We start from the raw sequence: 15,267 nt of genomic DNA on the forward strand, positions 1-15,267 counted from the left end.
GGTTAAATGACTTGGAAAATCAAGCAGGCATAAGAAAGCATTAATGTACACTTGATCACATTTTCCCCTAAACTCGTTGGTAGCAATTCTTAGAAAATCAAACAAAAAAAGTATTCTGTTTGTTCATAGACTTCTCCGGAGCCTTTGACTCTGTCTGGAGAGTCCGACTATGGAAAACACTTTTAGAAAATAACATAGACAGTAATTTTTTTTAGAATAGTAAAGACTATGTACTCAGATGATGTAACATCTGAACTTTTAAGTGTAATTGCGGAGTTCGTCAGGGAGAAAATGTATCTCAAGTTTTGTTCTCTTTATTTTTGAACGATTTAGAAAATTACTTAAAGGAAAAGGATAATGTAATTCAATTAAGAAACCCGATTAACCAAACAGAAACCTGTGTTAAAATATTACTTCTTCTCTATGCTGATGACACAGTTTTGATATTAGATGACCCAATAAGCTGCACAAATGTTTAAAATGATATTGACATACAAGCCATGACTATTCTTATCTGTCATTTATGCTTAAATAGGACATTGTTACATGTTTATTATTTTCTTTAACTGCTTCTAAATTGTAAAGTGCACAAAACTGCTATTACTTTGTTGGACTGTAGAGTATGAGTGATCATCTATGAGCTTAATTTGTTTTGTAGTTAAATCCTACTCAGCCTTAAGTAGGGCTGGGGCGATTTCAAAATTTTGAAACCGGTTAATCATTTGTAGGAAATCGAACCGAACCGGTTAATCGGCTGCCATATCGAAAATGCTGTTTTCTTTCCTGACGACTGTAGGTACTTTCAGCAGCTGATTACGTTAGGAACTTACGGACTTTATCGTTTGCAAGCAGTGTGATAACATATAAGTCATATTTTGGTGCATTTTATTTTAAACATATCGCGACAGGCAAATTATTGACTATTGACTATGTTAAATGTGTTTTAGCGGAAATATACGGCGGGTCTATGTGCTAGTCAAAGAAATGTATAAAGATAAAGTACGATTTGTGGTGTTTATTGTTTGAGACCGGTTTCACCTAGTAATCGAATCGAATCCGATTAACCGAGTAATCGTCCCAGCCCTAGCCCTAAGTATTCTGGTTAGGTGTCTCGATTTCAAAGACACTGAACTAAAACAATGTATATGATTTATATTTGTCAACTCTTCTTTGGAAAGATAAGAACTAGTTTCTGTTGCAAAAGATGAACAATGATTATAAAATTTTAATGTTGAATAAACTTTAATACATTTCAGTGTTGGATTTTGTTAAAAGTAAAAGACCACACATTATGTATAGTTTTTCAATCATATCAAATGTCAATCATATCAAAGGTTGATATGTTTGAATATTGCAGTCAAAGCGATTTCGTTTATTTTAGATTTTTTATTGAAGAAAATACCATGTTTTATTCGAGGGATGTACAAAAATGTCCAGAAAAGCGTTGTTATATCTCTGTTACTGGATCAACTATTTTGTTGAAAATTGTAATTATGATAGATAAGAACAAATGAAATGTAACAAATTATAATTAAATTACAGATGTCACAATATGATCATAATTTATTTATCGTTTCTTAGGCAATGTCTCTGCCACTAAAGCGGTCCAATGCCATTGTGACCTTGTCATGTCAAACAAAATAATCAATACAACTTGTGATTACTAGTTCTTCAATGTTTCAGGCCATTTAATGCATATTCTACACACCCTACAAAAAATAAACTTCATAAAATATGCCCGTAGTATTGGTGAAAAGGAACATTGGACTGTGTTGTACTGATCCATATAAAGAAGCACTTTAATTTTTAAAAGATGGTTGAAAGTTAATTTCACTCTTGACCACTTTTAAATCTCCCATAGCATTGATAATATTTTTTTCAGGACACTGTCCCTTACACCTTATGCAGTATAAAAATGGTCTCTTTCCTTGATCTTTGATTAAAAACAAAGAAATGTTATTGCTTGTCTCCGTTCAACACTTATTTTCAGGTAATGACCAACACAGTATGCCTGTCAAACATTTAAATTGATTCCGCATTTATCATTTGATGTTAATTGTGTAATGCAAATAAATTACGCAAATATTCACTCAATCTAAAACAATTCATTTTTTTTTCAAATAAGTGGCAATTATGTTTTATCCAATGCAAAGTAGGCAATGTGACAAAAATTGGGCCGGATGATGTCACATGACATTGACTGACAGTCAAAAGAAAGTAAGGTTTTGACATATACTTTACTAACCTACAATTTCCTTATGTATTTTGCGTAACAGTTTGATCAAATTTTGATGATATTTGAAGCAATGGGAACACTTTTCCGGGTATTTATTGACCACCCCTCTGATACACCTCAATTTTTGAAAATAAACAAGCACTTCATTTTTAATTGATTTAATGTCAGGTCTTTAATTATTATTTGTACAATGCAAACTAAACTGCTGTAACATTAAACGAAACGAGTGAATTCTAAATCTATTGCATCATACATGTGATATTAAGTCTGCAAGTGGCCAACCCCATACATTTAGTAAAAATGCCATTTTCTACAAAATGTATGAACAAGGACAAACTTTCACAGAATGTCATACACTAGATGAGTTATTGACATCTATTAAGGAATTGAACACAAATAAATATGGTGGTCCAGATATGCTTTAGAATGATTTTTTATACATGGTAAGAATATTATTTCGTCGCATTTGTTGGCATTGTTTAATGAAATATTTAAAACTAGATATTTCCAAGAATCATGGTCTGAAGGCGTAGTAGTTCCCTTGCACAAAAAGGGAAGTATTAATGATGTAAATAACTATCGAGGTATTACTTTATTGAGTACTTTAGGTAAACGTTTTACCAGGATATTGAATAACCGACTTTGTGAATGGACCGAATAGTATGGTGTATATAGATGCGCAATCAGGATTTAGATTGAAAACGGGTACTTATAATATATATTTATATTGCATGGATTGGTTGCGTATTATATTACCAATAGTAAGCAGCTTTATTGTGCATTTATTGATTTTAGTAAAGCTTTTGATTATATAACCCGAGAAAATGTATGGATGAAATTGATCAGATTAGGTATAAGGGGTAATATTCTTAACATAATAAAGTCAATGTATAACAATGTCAAGTAAAGAGTGAAAAATATGAACCAAATAAGCGATAGTTTTCAGTGTCACATTAGGGTTAGACAAGGCGAATCCTTATTTCCCTTTCTTTTTTCCATGTTTGTTAATGATCTAGAAAACATGTATTTAGAGAATGGCGTTGAAGGCATTAATACTTATATGTTTAAAATGTTTATTATATTTAATGCTGATGATATTGTAATTTTTGCAAATAGTAGTGAAGAGTTGTGTGTGTTTGTAGGCCTAACTATACTAAAGGAATCAGCGTGGGAGCCATCTGGTCTAGTCGCGTAATGGCTGCCAGGTATTTGAACACTATTTTTTCACTTGGCATGGCAACAGAGGTCTAAATTGAGGCTAGTTTCTGTTTAAATTTCATTGTGGATGTATTTTTGACATTTGGTAGGAAAAATGGGAGAGGAGGTTGTATTTGGTGAAGTCAAGCTCAATTTTAGTATGAGTAGTACTTCCAGGTCACAGCAGTGTGATTTTGATGTCAGTTTACAGTAAGCAAATGTGACCAGAGAAATCTCTCTTAGAAGATACATGACCCCTACTTTTCTCTTCATTTTATATCAGTTTTATCATAACTCTTTAAAATGAGGTAAGGATTTGTTCTCTGAAATGGGTCTAGCTATGTTTGGTAGCTCTTTGAAAAATGTCAGTTTTATATAGAATATATAGGGAAAACTATTTAGGCTATTGTGACCTATAAGAAAATGTGGGCAAAAATTGAGATTTGTCCAGATACTGATATAAATGAACTGGTTTGGTCAGATTTTGGTAAAAAATGAGCATTTCATTGAAGTTTTGCTGCAAAAATTGACAAAAACCCAAAAAATCACATTTTCACTGTGTTGGGTGTATTTTTTTTTAAAAATGCACATTTACACTCTAAATTTTGCCCATCTATACCTTTCAGAGGGGACATTTGGTATATTTCAAAGTGTAAGTGTGTAATTTGCTTGCAATTTATGGTAAAAATGTATGAAATAGGACAAAAACCAGCTCTGGCTAGAAGAACTGGTTAAAAATTATGTCGCGACAACAATTTTGAAGGAAAATTGGCGCAGGGACCCCCATTACTGAAAATGCCATAAAACCTGGAAAACTGATTTAATCAAGCTGAAACTTGGTATTTGTCATGTAGATGTGTTACTGGTACTATACAAATGAAATTGAGACTATTACAGAAAAACGAATTTTCTTATAGGCCTAACTATACTAAAGGAACCAGCGTGGGAGCCATCTGGTCTAGTCGCGTAATGGCTGCCAGATATTTGATCACTAATTTTTCACTTGGCATGGCAACAGAGGTCTAAATTGAGGCTAGTTTCTGTTTAAATTTCATTGTTTTATCATAACTCTTTAAAATGAGGTAAGGATTTGTTCTCTGAAATGGGTCTAGCTATGTTTGGTAGCTCTTTGAAAAATGTCAGTTTTATATAGAATATATAGGGAAAACTATTTAGGCTATTGTGACCTATAAGAAAATGTGGGCAAAAATTGATATTTGTCCAGATACTGATATAAATGAACTAGTTTGGTCAGATTTTGGTAAAAAATGAGCATTTCATTGAAGTTTTGCTGCAAAAATTGATAAAAACCCAAAAAATCACATTTTCACTGTGTTGGGTGTATTTTTTTTTAAAATGCACATTTACACTCTAAATTTTGTCCATCTATACCTTTCAGAGGGGACATTTGGTATATTTCAAAGTGTAAGTGTGTAATTTGCTTGCAAATTATGGTAAAAATGTATGAAATAGGACAAAAACCAGCTCTGGCTAGAAGAACTGGTTAAAAATTATGTCGCGACATCAATTTTGAAGGAAAATTGGCGCAGGGACCCCCATTACTGAAAATGCCATTAAACCTGGAAAACTGATTTAATCAAGCTGAAACTTGGTATTTGTCATGTAGATGTGTTACTGGTACTATACAAATGAAATTGAGACTATTACAGAAAAACGGTTTTTCTTATAGGCCTAACTATACTAAAAGAACCTGCGTGGGAGCCATCTGGTCTAGTCGCGTAATGGCTGCCAGATATTTGAACACTAATTGTTCACTTGGCATGGCAACAGAGGTCTAAATTGAGGCTAGTTTCTGTTTAAATTTCATTGTGGATGTATTTTTGACATTTTGGTAGGAAAAATGGGAGAGGAGGTTGTATTTGGTGAAGTCAAGCTCAATTTTAGTATGAGTAGTACTTCCAGGTCACAGCAGTGTGATTTTGATGTCAGTTTACAGTAAGCAAATGTGACCAGAGAAATCTCTCTCAGAAGATACTTGACCCCTACTTTTCTCTTCATTTTATATCAGTTTTATCATAACTCTTTAAAATGAGGTAAGGATTTGTTCTCTGAAATGGGTCTAGCTATGTTTGGTAGCTGTTTGAAAAATGTCAGTTTTATATAGAATATATAGGGAAAACTATTTAGGCTATTGTAACCTGTAGTGTGCACGTCTGTGTACTGTGGTTTTCGTTTTGGGGAGGCTGCGTTTTTGGAACATGGCATTCCCTGTTTGATATGTGTCCTTGATTTTATTCTGGTCTGTTTCGTCGGGCCTGTAAGGGTGTTTCTCTTGTTGCTCCGTCTTGTGCAAAGGCATTGAGTACACACGTTTTTGGTTCTTAAGGTTTACTTTTTATATATTTATAAAGGAGCATTTTTGTTTTACATGTCATGCCATTTTGTTTCCATTACGTCTGTTAGAGATTCACCTAGCGGGGATTATTTGTATTTTCACTGTCTTGTGTCTTTGGAAGATGGTGGGGTAAGAGTGAAGTTGGGTGCGCAAAACAAACCGGTTTAAGCTCCCCAGTGGTGTTTTTGCCACTGACCGTTCCAAGGCGGTGCCCCACTGTGTTCCTTTATTTGTTCGTTTTATCCTTGTGTGTTTGCTTTGTATGCGAGTGTGTGTGTGTGGGGGGGGGGGGTGCGTGCGTGTGCGTGTGTGTGTGTGTGTGTGTGTGTGTATTTGTAGTGTGCACGTTTGCGTGCTGTGGGTTTCGTTTTTGGGAGGCTGCGTTTTTGGAACATGACATTCCCTGTTTGATATTTGTTTGTTTTTTTACAAGTAAATTTAGATCTGTTATATCAATATGGTAATAGATGAAAATTGTCTGTAAACTCAGTAAAAACGAAAGTCCTGTATGGTAAATTAGGCAGTGTTCCATTGCAAAATTATAAATATTATGCTATAGTTAAATTTTGGTTAAAAATATTACAATCAGATTCAAAAAAGATATCGATCAAAATCCTATACAATATGCTGTATCAAGATATTATAGATAAGCCAAGGACAAAAACCTGGTGTTCATTGATAAGAGACTTATTATTCTCGCTTGGAATCCCGGATGTTTGGTATTATCAAACCGTTGGTGATATGAATATGTTCCTTTTGTTGATTAAACAACGAATAAATGATCAATTTATGCAAAATTGGAGAATTAGACTAAATGACTCTAGTAGAGCACTTTTTTAAAATAAAAAAAAAACATTGCTGAGTTTAAATTTCAACCATATCTCGATGTAATCAATATTTCAAAATTAAGAATAAGTGTAGTTAGACTACAATTATCATCTCATAGACTTTGCATTGAAACCGGCAGATGAAATAAACCAGTCAGTACACCTTTAAATTAACATAAATGTATAATATGCGATAAATTGGAAGGTGAATATTATTTTGTGCTAGAATGTGTTATATATTCTGAACGTAGAAAACAATTGTTACCTCTGTATTACTGGAAACGTCCAAATATGTATAAATTAATGAATTCTGAAAATAGCCGAACATTTAAAAGTCTTTAAAATTTACTATAAGATCAGACTTGTTGTATAACAACTCGTAATTTAGAAACATATATGTAATTAGGTTTATGTAATGTTAATGATATGTAATCTAGTGGTTACTAACTGTACATTTATGTCTGCAACAAACAAGCATTATTTTCAATCGTTTTTTTTTTTTGTTGTGTTTTTTCGTTTCGGACAAGATAGACATCAAAGTGGAGCGCGCTTTTGAATAATATTATATTAAAATGATCATTTGATTAATTAAAATCGGGAAAGTGGATCCTTCGGAAGCACCGAGAACAAGGCAAACAGTGAAAATTGCAGACTCGGTTTGATTGAGTCTGTTCATGGGCAGTAATGGAAAATGCAACACTGCCCACGCACCCTAGCACCGGCTTAAGCGGTAATATATCTATTGATAATGACGTTATATATTTTACAATAATCAATTACTATTAAACATGTTTATCAAAAACCTCTTGTGAATCTTAGTTTACTATGCAGTGATATAGTATTGATCACATTATAGATTTTTAAAGTGCCTCAACTGTTGTTGTTGCAATATAATATGTATAATGTACGATTAATTGTATTGCAATGTTACAATTATATGAATCAAATTTTGATTTATATCATATTGTGACAACTTATGTTTCATATAATTATATTTATTAGAATTGTATAATTCAGTGCAAATACGAAATTATAACTGTAGGGATAACGCATGTTTTTTTCACCAATGTATCCCGAGGGATTCTGCAACTGTTATAACACGAAATGAACATGCGCTAACGCTATTCTAGCATAACACGCGTAAAAACTGATAAATGAATACAATGTCACTCAACGTCATTAAATTTCCACGAAATGCGCTAGAATGTCTGAGTTGTTTTTTTTACGCTGACGTCATTTCGTTTTGAATTATCCGTTTTAGGACCGAATGACGTTTACGCTTTGCCACGGAACGCGCATATATAAAAAGGTGTTATAACAGCACGCGAGCGCGAGAATCTCTCTGTTAACACACGTTTTCTCTCCTGTTAAAACACCCCCGAAAAGCGATAAGAACAGCAGTTTTATGCTAGAATATATGTACATGTCCGTAATAGTATTTGTACTAAAATTGCCACCTAACGGATATATGAAAATAAACTTGTTTAAACTTGTTACGTTTGTCTGAACGTATCCTTAGAACGTATCCAGTAGTAAAACCCAAATATGATCGTGGGTAATCTTTTAGTGAATAGTATAGACTTTTCTTACTGTCTGTTACATCTCACTTAAATGATAAAGCATTATGTTCATCTTTCTTTTTACCCTTTAGTTAAAGGATTTTTCGTTTTGTTTTTGTCGGGTTAAACGTCGCACTGACACAATTATAGGTCATATGGCGACTCTCCAACTTGATGGTGGAGGAAAACCCCAAGTGCCCCACCGTGCTTTATTTTATCAGCGGACACCTGGGTAGAACCACCGACCTTCCGTAAGCTAGCTGGATGGCTTCCTCACATGAAGAATTCACGTCCCGAGTGAGGCTCGAACCAACATTGGTGAGGGGCAAGTGATTTGAAATCAGCGACCTTAACCACTCGGCCACGGAGGCCCTTTAGTTAAAGGTGGTAATGGTTGGCTGATGGATACAAAATTCAGTAATAGATGGCCAGTTAAGCTTCTATAAACGTAGATTCAGTCAGGGTAAATTGGAATTTAACCAGGCCCTCACAGACAGTTGCATGGAGAAAGGTTGGAGGTCATGGTATTTCCGGTAGAGTTGGGCTGCCGAGGATTTCCGGCACAATCACTGGCGCAAATGCAGTAGACCTGGGATAACCGGATAGCCCCGAAAGAGAGCGCTATCGGCTATCGCCCGAGAGACTGAAGCCGCCTCATTGTGGATCTGGCGGAAGAGGAAAGATCTGTGGATTGGTGGCCAAGCATAGACAAGAGACAGACAGTCACCGAAACTTGGCAGATGAGACAGGGGTAGCAGAAGCTTACTATCTCCAGGCTGGAAACTGATCCCTTTCGGTCGGCGCACCATAGGAGGACGTTGTTGGTAAGCGCCGAAACGTCCGATGAATATGGAACCCACCTGATGATGGAGATGGTAGCAGGCGCCAGTGCTGTATCTTACAACTAGGAGAAAAGTCAGTAAAAGGTCATGAATTTTCATTTTCTACACTTTGTGGAAACCCTGTATAGGCCTTGGTCAAGATGAGGTACTTCGCGTATCTCTAGTGTGTCATAACTGGTGACCGGTTCATATTAAAAGAATATCGTAATGTCAGTAATTAAGTCTGAAAGATTTTCAACCCTTTTCGCACCATATGGCAAAATATATAACAATATCTTGATGCACATGTATTCTCATGACCCTACTACCGTTTGAGACCAAGATCGGGTACCTGGAGCATCTCTAAATGTGAAGACAGTTCATAGAAGGTGTTCGGTTAGTGTTTGAACAAAGCATATTTCATTATTTTGATGCTACGACCAGACAATATGCCCATACTAGACATCGACTAAACGTATATGTCCTGAATCAAATATAATTTACTGTGAATTCTTACTTTTGGAAATGAGCAATCTTTCATTATCGTCACTACTGGAATATAATTCGTTCCCTTCGAAGCCGCTTCTAACGTTAAATGGTGTGTTCGTGTTAACGTCGATAGTATCTGAAAATAATAAGAACAATACAAGAAAATCAACTAAACTATTAGGTAAAGATTGAATACATTTTTCAATTGCTTTTGTCTCGGCCGACATATTCACTTTTGTACGTCAAGCATGGTCTCTTTATTCGAAACTCTTCTTCTGCTCTGCGATTAGCCCTGGGTTTAGTATTTCATACGAGAAACATGTCCACTACTGACATTCTTTAAATAATTTGTACGTAAACAGCAGAATCTATGCGATGAATATAAAAATCGTTTTAATTAAACATGGGTACAATCATGATCATGATGGAAAGGAAATTCTGGGTCAAGTTATTATCTTATGACACAATAAGACATAAGTCTTCAAACATACATCTGCGATAACAATTTATTGAAAAGTTGCTTTAAAAACGGGAAATAGAAACTTAAGGTCATTTTTGGTTGAAATGTTGTCTTTTGGAGCAAATTTGGTAAAACCATACATTTTGAAAATGAATATCCACTACGCGGAGATGAAAAAAATGTTGTAAATCAAGTTAAACTTTCAAGTATGCATGGTAGTTTTTCTAATTACATGTTATATGTTATGGCGGCATATGATAGTAAAAATCTACTAAAATGTCATCATACCAGTGCGAAAAAAGTCATAAAAATGTAATTTTGAGAAATTTAAGGGCAGGGTATAGCGAATGTATGACTTATGCTTATTTTATTTTGTTTTTGTGCTCCCCAATCAGTGGTGGGGGCATATAGATTTGGTCTTGTCCGTGCCTGCGTGCGTGCTTCCGTCCGTCCGAAGTTCGTGACGCGCCTAGCTCAAAAAGTATTTGATTTGAATTGATGAAACCTTGCATGAGTCTTTATCATGATATGAACTTGCGCACCTCCTATTTTTCGTCTGGCTCCGCCCCCTATTTCCAGAGTTATGGCCCCTGAAATAGTCAAAAATGCACATTTTCAACTTGTGACGCGCCTAGCTCAAAAAGTATTTAATAAGAATTGATTAAATCTTGCATGAGTCTTTATCATGATCTTGCGCACCTCTTATTTTTCATCTGGGTTCGCCCCCTATTTTCAGAGTTATGGCCCCTGAAATAGTTAAAAATGCACATTTTCACCTTGTAACGCGTCTAACTCAAAAAGTATTTCATATAAATAGATGAAACCTTGCATGAGTCTTATCATAATATGAACTTGCGCACCTCCCACTTTTTGTCTGCCTCCGTCCCCTATTTCCAGAGTTATTGTCCCTGTAATAGTTAAAAATGCACATTTTTACCTTGAGATGCATCTAGCTCAAAAAGTATATGATATAAATGGATGAAAACTTACACGAGTCTTTATCATGATATAAACTTGCGCACCTCTTTTTGTTTGTGATGCTCATAGTTCAAAAAGTATATGGCCTGAATATCGGAAATCCTTTTCATAAAAGTTAGTTTGGCTATATTACCCTTATGACTCAAATGTGACCTTGCACACTTGGCATTCCTCTTAAGAATTTTAGTGCTTATTACAGAGTTACGGCCCTTGAAATAGCCAAAATAGTGGATTTTTTGTTTGTGATGCTCATAGTTCAAAAAGTATATGGCCTAGAATACGGAATCCTTTTCATAAGAAGTTAGTTTAGGCTATATTACCCCCTTAAGACTGCAAACATTTGAATTATTGCCCCTTATTTGTGACAAATGTACCAGTGGGGGGGGGGGGGGGGGGGGTGCACACCCTGTGTCCTACAGACACATTCTAGTTTATTATTCATTTTAACTAAAAGAAACAAAACGACATTAATTTACACAATTATCTGACATGCGTGATAATAGAACCATTGGCAAAAAACCTCTGATTCTGTATCACAAGTATTCAATGATAAATGATGTGATAGTAACGTGATATCATGGATATATTGCTACTTTTCATCCTGTAGCAATTGCAAGTTTTCTCCTTATCTAAACTACTTAGGTCAAACTCTTTTGAAAATATTTTTTCTGTATTGTTCAGAATCGTCGAATAATTCAGTTTGATTTGTGCTTTACGTTTTAGAATTAGTATTTTCTATCAATGTAAAAGTTTTTCTATGCTGCATGTTTTGAATCTATATCTAATATGTTAAAGGCACTGACCTCCAGATCGTTCGGCAACAAAAAAAGAATTTTTTTTTAGATCTCTGGAAATTAATGCTATATTTCTTGAGAATGCTTTGAAACTTAATTACTGACAGACTTTATATTACGAAAACACATGAGAATTAGTTGTTTTTACTACTTTTTACGATGAAAATAGAAAAGCGTTTGTAACGCTTTACTCTAGGTAAACTGCTTCGATTATAAATATCTATATTTAATTCGCATTAACTAAATTCTTTTCTAAATCCTCCATAGCGCTATTGGTAACGTCAGCGGAAAACGTATCTATTGCCGAGGCGGTCCGGGTTCGATTCCCGTCGCGGTCATCTTTTTTTCTTGATTTGGTATTTTAAAATAAATTTAGAAACAAAATCCCATATGCTGATGTTCATAACATGACCAAACTTCAATTTGAAAGAAAGATTATTTTTAGCCAAAGTCTAGAGGTCAGTGCCTTTAAGGTTTGGTTTTATATCCTTAATGTTTATTTATTATTGTAGTAATTATCAGATCAGAAATGCTCATGTAACTAGTGGATTAAGACTTTTGCATCAAAATTATTATCTTTGACTATTAACTACAAGTGTGCTCGAAGAAAGTTGTTCGAATACGATCAATGCAAAAGTCTTTAGTAAATTACCATACATTCTACACTCATGGACGAATGGAAAAGTCTTTGTCGTACGTGCCAGATCAATAAATGAATGCGAATACGAAGAGAAGTATAAGACTAAGTCTAAGAATATTATTTCAAAATTCATATTATTTCACTCGAGTAATGGAATATTCAACAGTGATCATTTCACTAGAGTAATGGAGCATTTATTGGTTCTTATTTCACTGTATAATTTAGCATTCAACAGTTATTATATCACTCTCGAGTAATGAAGTATGCAACACTTATTACTCCACTGGAGTAATAGAAAGTTCAGTTGTTATTATTCCACAAGAGTAACGATTTGTTTGTTTTGGGTTTAACGCCGTGTTTCAAAAGTATTTCTGTCAAGTAAAGCCTTGCAGTTAGCCTCCACCAGTTTTCCTGGATTCTTTAACAGTATTTACCTGTTCTTCGCAGCAAGTAGCTGACCATTTCCCCACACGAAAAAGAGTTTTGCGCCGCCATCTTGGACTCATGCATATTCATTACAAATAGCCTCTATGCCAGTATGTGTTCATGTGTCTTTACGTAAATCTATTGTGAAATGCATGTTATTAACAGCAATCTGACAAGGAACAATAATTCGTATAGAGTATTAACCCGTGAATTGAATATTTGATACTGTAGAATAGAGATTAATATGCATGATGTAAAAATAGACGCCTGCCAAATAATCATGCCATGAAATAGTCGCTGGTCACGTGATGTATTATGACTTCAAATATATCTGTGAAATTTGCAAATCCTAAAGTTCAGGTTTGCACATGCATGTTTTCATTAAATCTTTTTCTTGTGTTTTATAAATGCATATATGTGAAATATTTTTGTGTATATATATATGCCGGTGCTCGCGTGTGTTAAGCACATGACGAAAACATACGGGTTCATATTAAACATCTGTAACATGACGCTAATAGCTAAATCTTGTAATAATAACTAAAAGGGGATAGCATATGTGGCTATTGTTATGTAGAAATTTTATCCTTAGTATGTAACCTCAGAAGATAAATTTATGTGGCTGAAGAATACAGGTTACTTGTACTTTTACTTGAGAAAACTTGTACTTTAACATGAGAAAAGTACGAGAAAGCGTTGGATTACCGTGATTTAAAGAGCAATAATATTGCTATTATATCTATATGAAATTAAACCCTGTAATAACAGAATCAGACTAAATAAAACGTAACAACACATCATATAAAATGTGAACACTGCAAGATTATAACAATCTGTGATAAAACATTAAGTGAGAAAAAATAAATAAGAAAGAAAAGAAAATAAAACAAAAAAAAAGATATGTTTCGACAGATATGTTTGTGTAGAAAATAATGAATATATTCATATAAATGTAGATAAGAATGATAACTTTCTCTGGAACTCACCATGTCTGAGAAGTCATGAATGGGAAGAATGAACAGTGTACACCAATTTAATGATATTGTGGATGGTAGTAAGAGATATGGAAAGCACAAATCAAGAAATATTGAAACAGCCCTTGTGCATCTGTGACGAAGTTTATAAAGCCCTTTCCTTTTTATTGAACAACATTTACATCAGGTTCGGGAATGCAATTTTTAGACAAGTAATTGGTATTCCCATGGGGACAAATTGTGCACACCTTGTCGCAGATTTGTTTTTATATTGTAATGAAAGAGACTTTATGTTGAGCTTTTCTCCAGATACGTAGGCAGACATTATAACTGCATTTAGTAATACATCACGCTGTCTGGATTATATACTTAATATGGAAAATCAGTTGTTTGGTCAATTGATAGATACTTTTTATCCTAGGGAGCTTCAGTTAATTAAAACTAACAATTCGGATACGGATGCTTCATTTTTAGATTTACATCTCTCTATTTATGACAATATTATACATACCAAAATTTATGACAAGAGTGATGATTTTAATTTTAGTATTGTACATTTTCACCATTTAGATAGGGATGTACCACAGGCTACATCTTATAGGGTATATATTTCTCAATATACTCGGTTTGCCCGAGCGTGTAGACATGTCAAGGATTTCAATGAACACATGTAAACTTCTTCAGCAAGGCTACCGTTATTACAAATTGCGTAAATATTTTGCTAAATTTTACTATCGTAATTCTGATTTGGTTTTAAAATTCAATAGTAATTTAAAGGCACTTCTGCGAGAAAGTATTTCCAATCCCGTTTTTTATGGGGATATGGTATATAAAATTCATAAGATCTTGGGTCATGGTAATTTTCCAACTGTATTTGGTAAAATTATAAAACGTTTTAACAAAAGAGGTTACGACCCAACTGTTTTGAGACATAACGCATGTCTAGTGTTCAACCCGTTACAGTTGGACACTATGCTTCCCTCTTTGATTGTGCCTGACGGAAGAGGGGGAGGACTCTATGATAATCAGTTTTTAAATCCCACCAGGACTTAACTGTTTTGATATCTGTCTTCTGGCCTGTTTCATCGGGCCCTAAAGGGTGTTTCTCTTGTTGCTCTTTTTGATTACATATTGAGTACATACGTTTTGGGTTTTTAAGGTTTGCTTTTTATATATTTATACAGGAGCATTTTTGTGTTTTACATGCCATGCCTTTTTGTTTCCATTACGTGTGTTAGAGATCCACCTGGCGGGGATTACTTTTATTTACACTGTCCCGTGTCTTTGGAACATGGTGGAGGTAAGAGTGAGGTTGGGTGCGCATCATAAACCGGTTTAAGCTCCTCAGTAGTGATTTGCCACTGACCGTTCCAAGGCGGTGCCCCAATGTGTTCCTTTATTTGTTCGTTTTGTCCTCGTGTGTTTGCTTTGTATGCGAGTGTGTGTGTCTGTGTATGTGTTTGTGTTTGTAGTGTGCACGTCTACGTGCTGTGGATTTCGTTTTGTGGAA

At 34.6% G+C, this 15,267-nt stretch overlaps 1 protein-coding gene across 1 annotated transcript in view; it reads right to left on the reverse strand.

Moving 5' to 3' along the window:
• LOC123545372 (uncharacterized) overlaps positions 1-15,267 on the reverse strand; it is a 36,217-nt gene that overhangs the window by 11,613 nt on the left and 9,337 nt on the right. Inside the window, exon 2 of the mRNA XM_045331696.2 lies at positions 9,514-9,621. Within this exon, the coding sequence (XP_045187631.2) occupies positions 9,514-9,621 (108 nt within the window). The remainder of the gene's footprint in view (positions 1-9,513; positions 9,622-15,267) is intronic.

The sequence above is a fragment of the Mercenaria mercenaria genome, chromosome 1 (genome assembly GCF_021730395.1).
Source record: "Mercenaria mercenaria strain notata chromosome 1, MADL_Memer_1, whole genome shotgun sequence".
NCBI classification, from domain to species: Eukaryota; Metazoa; Mollusca; class Bivalvia; order Venerida; family Veneridae; genus Mercenaria; species Mercenaria mercenaria.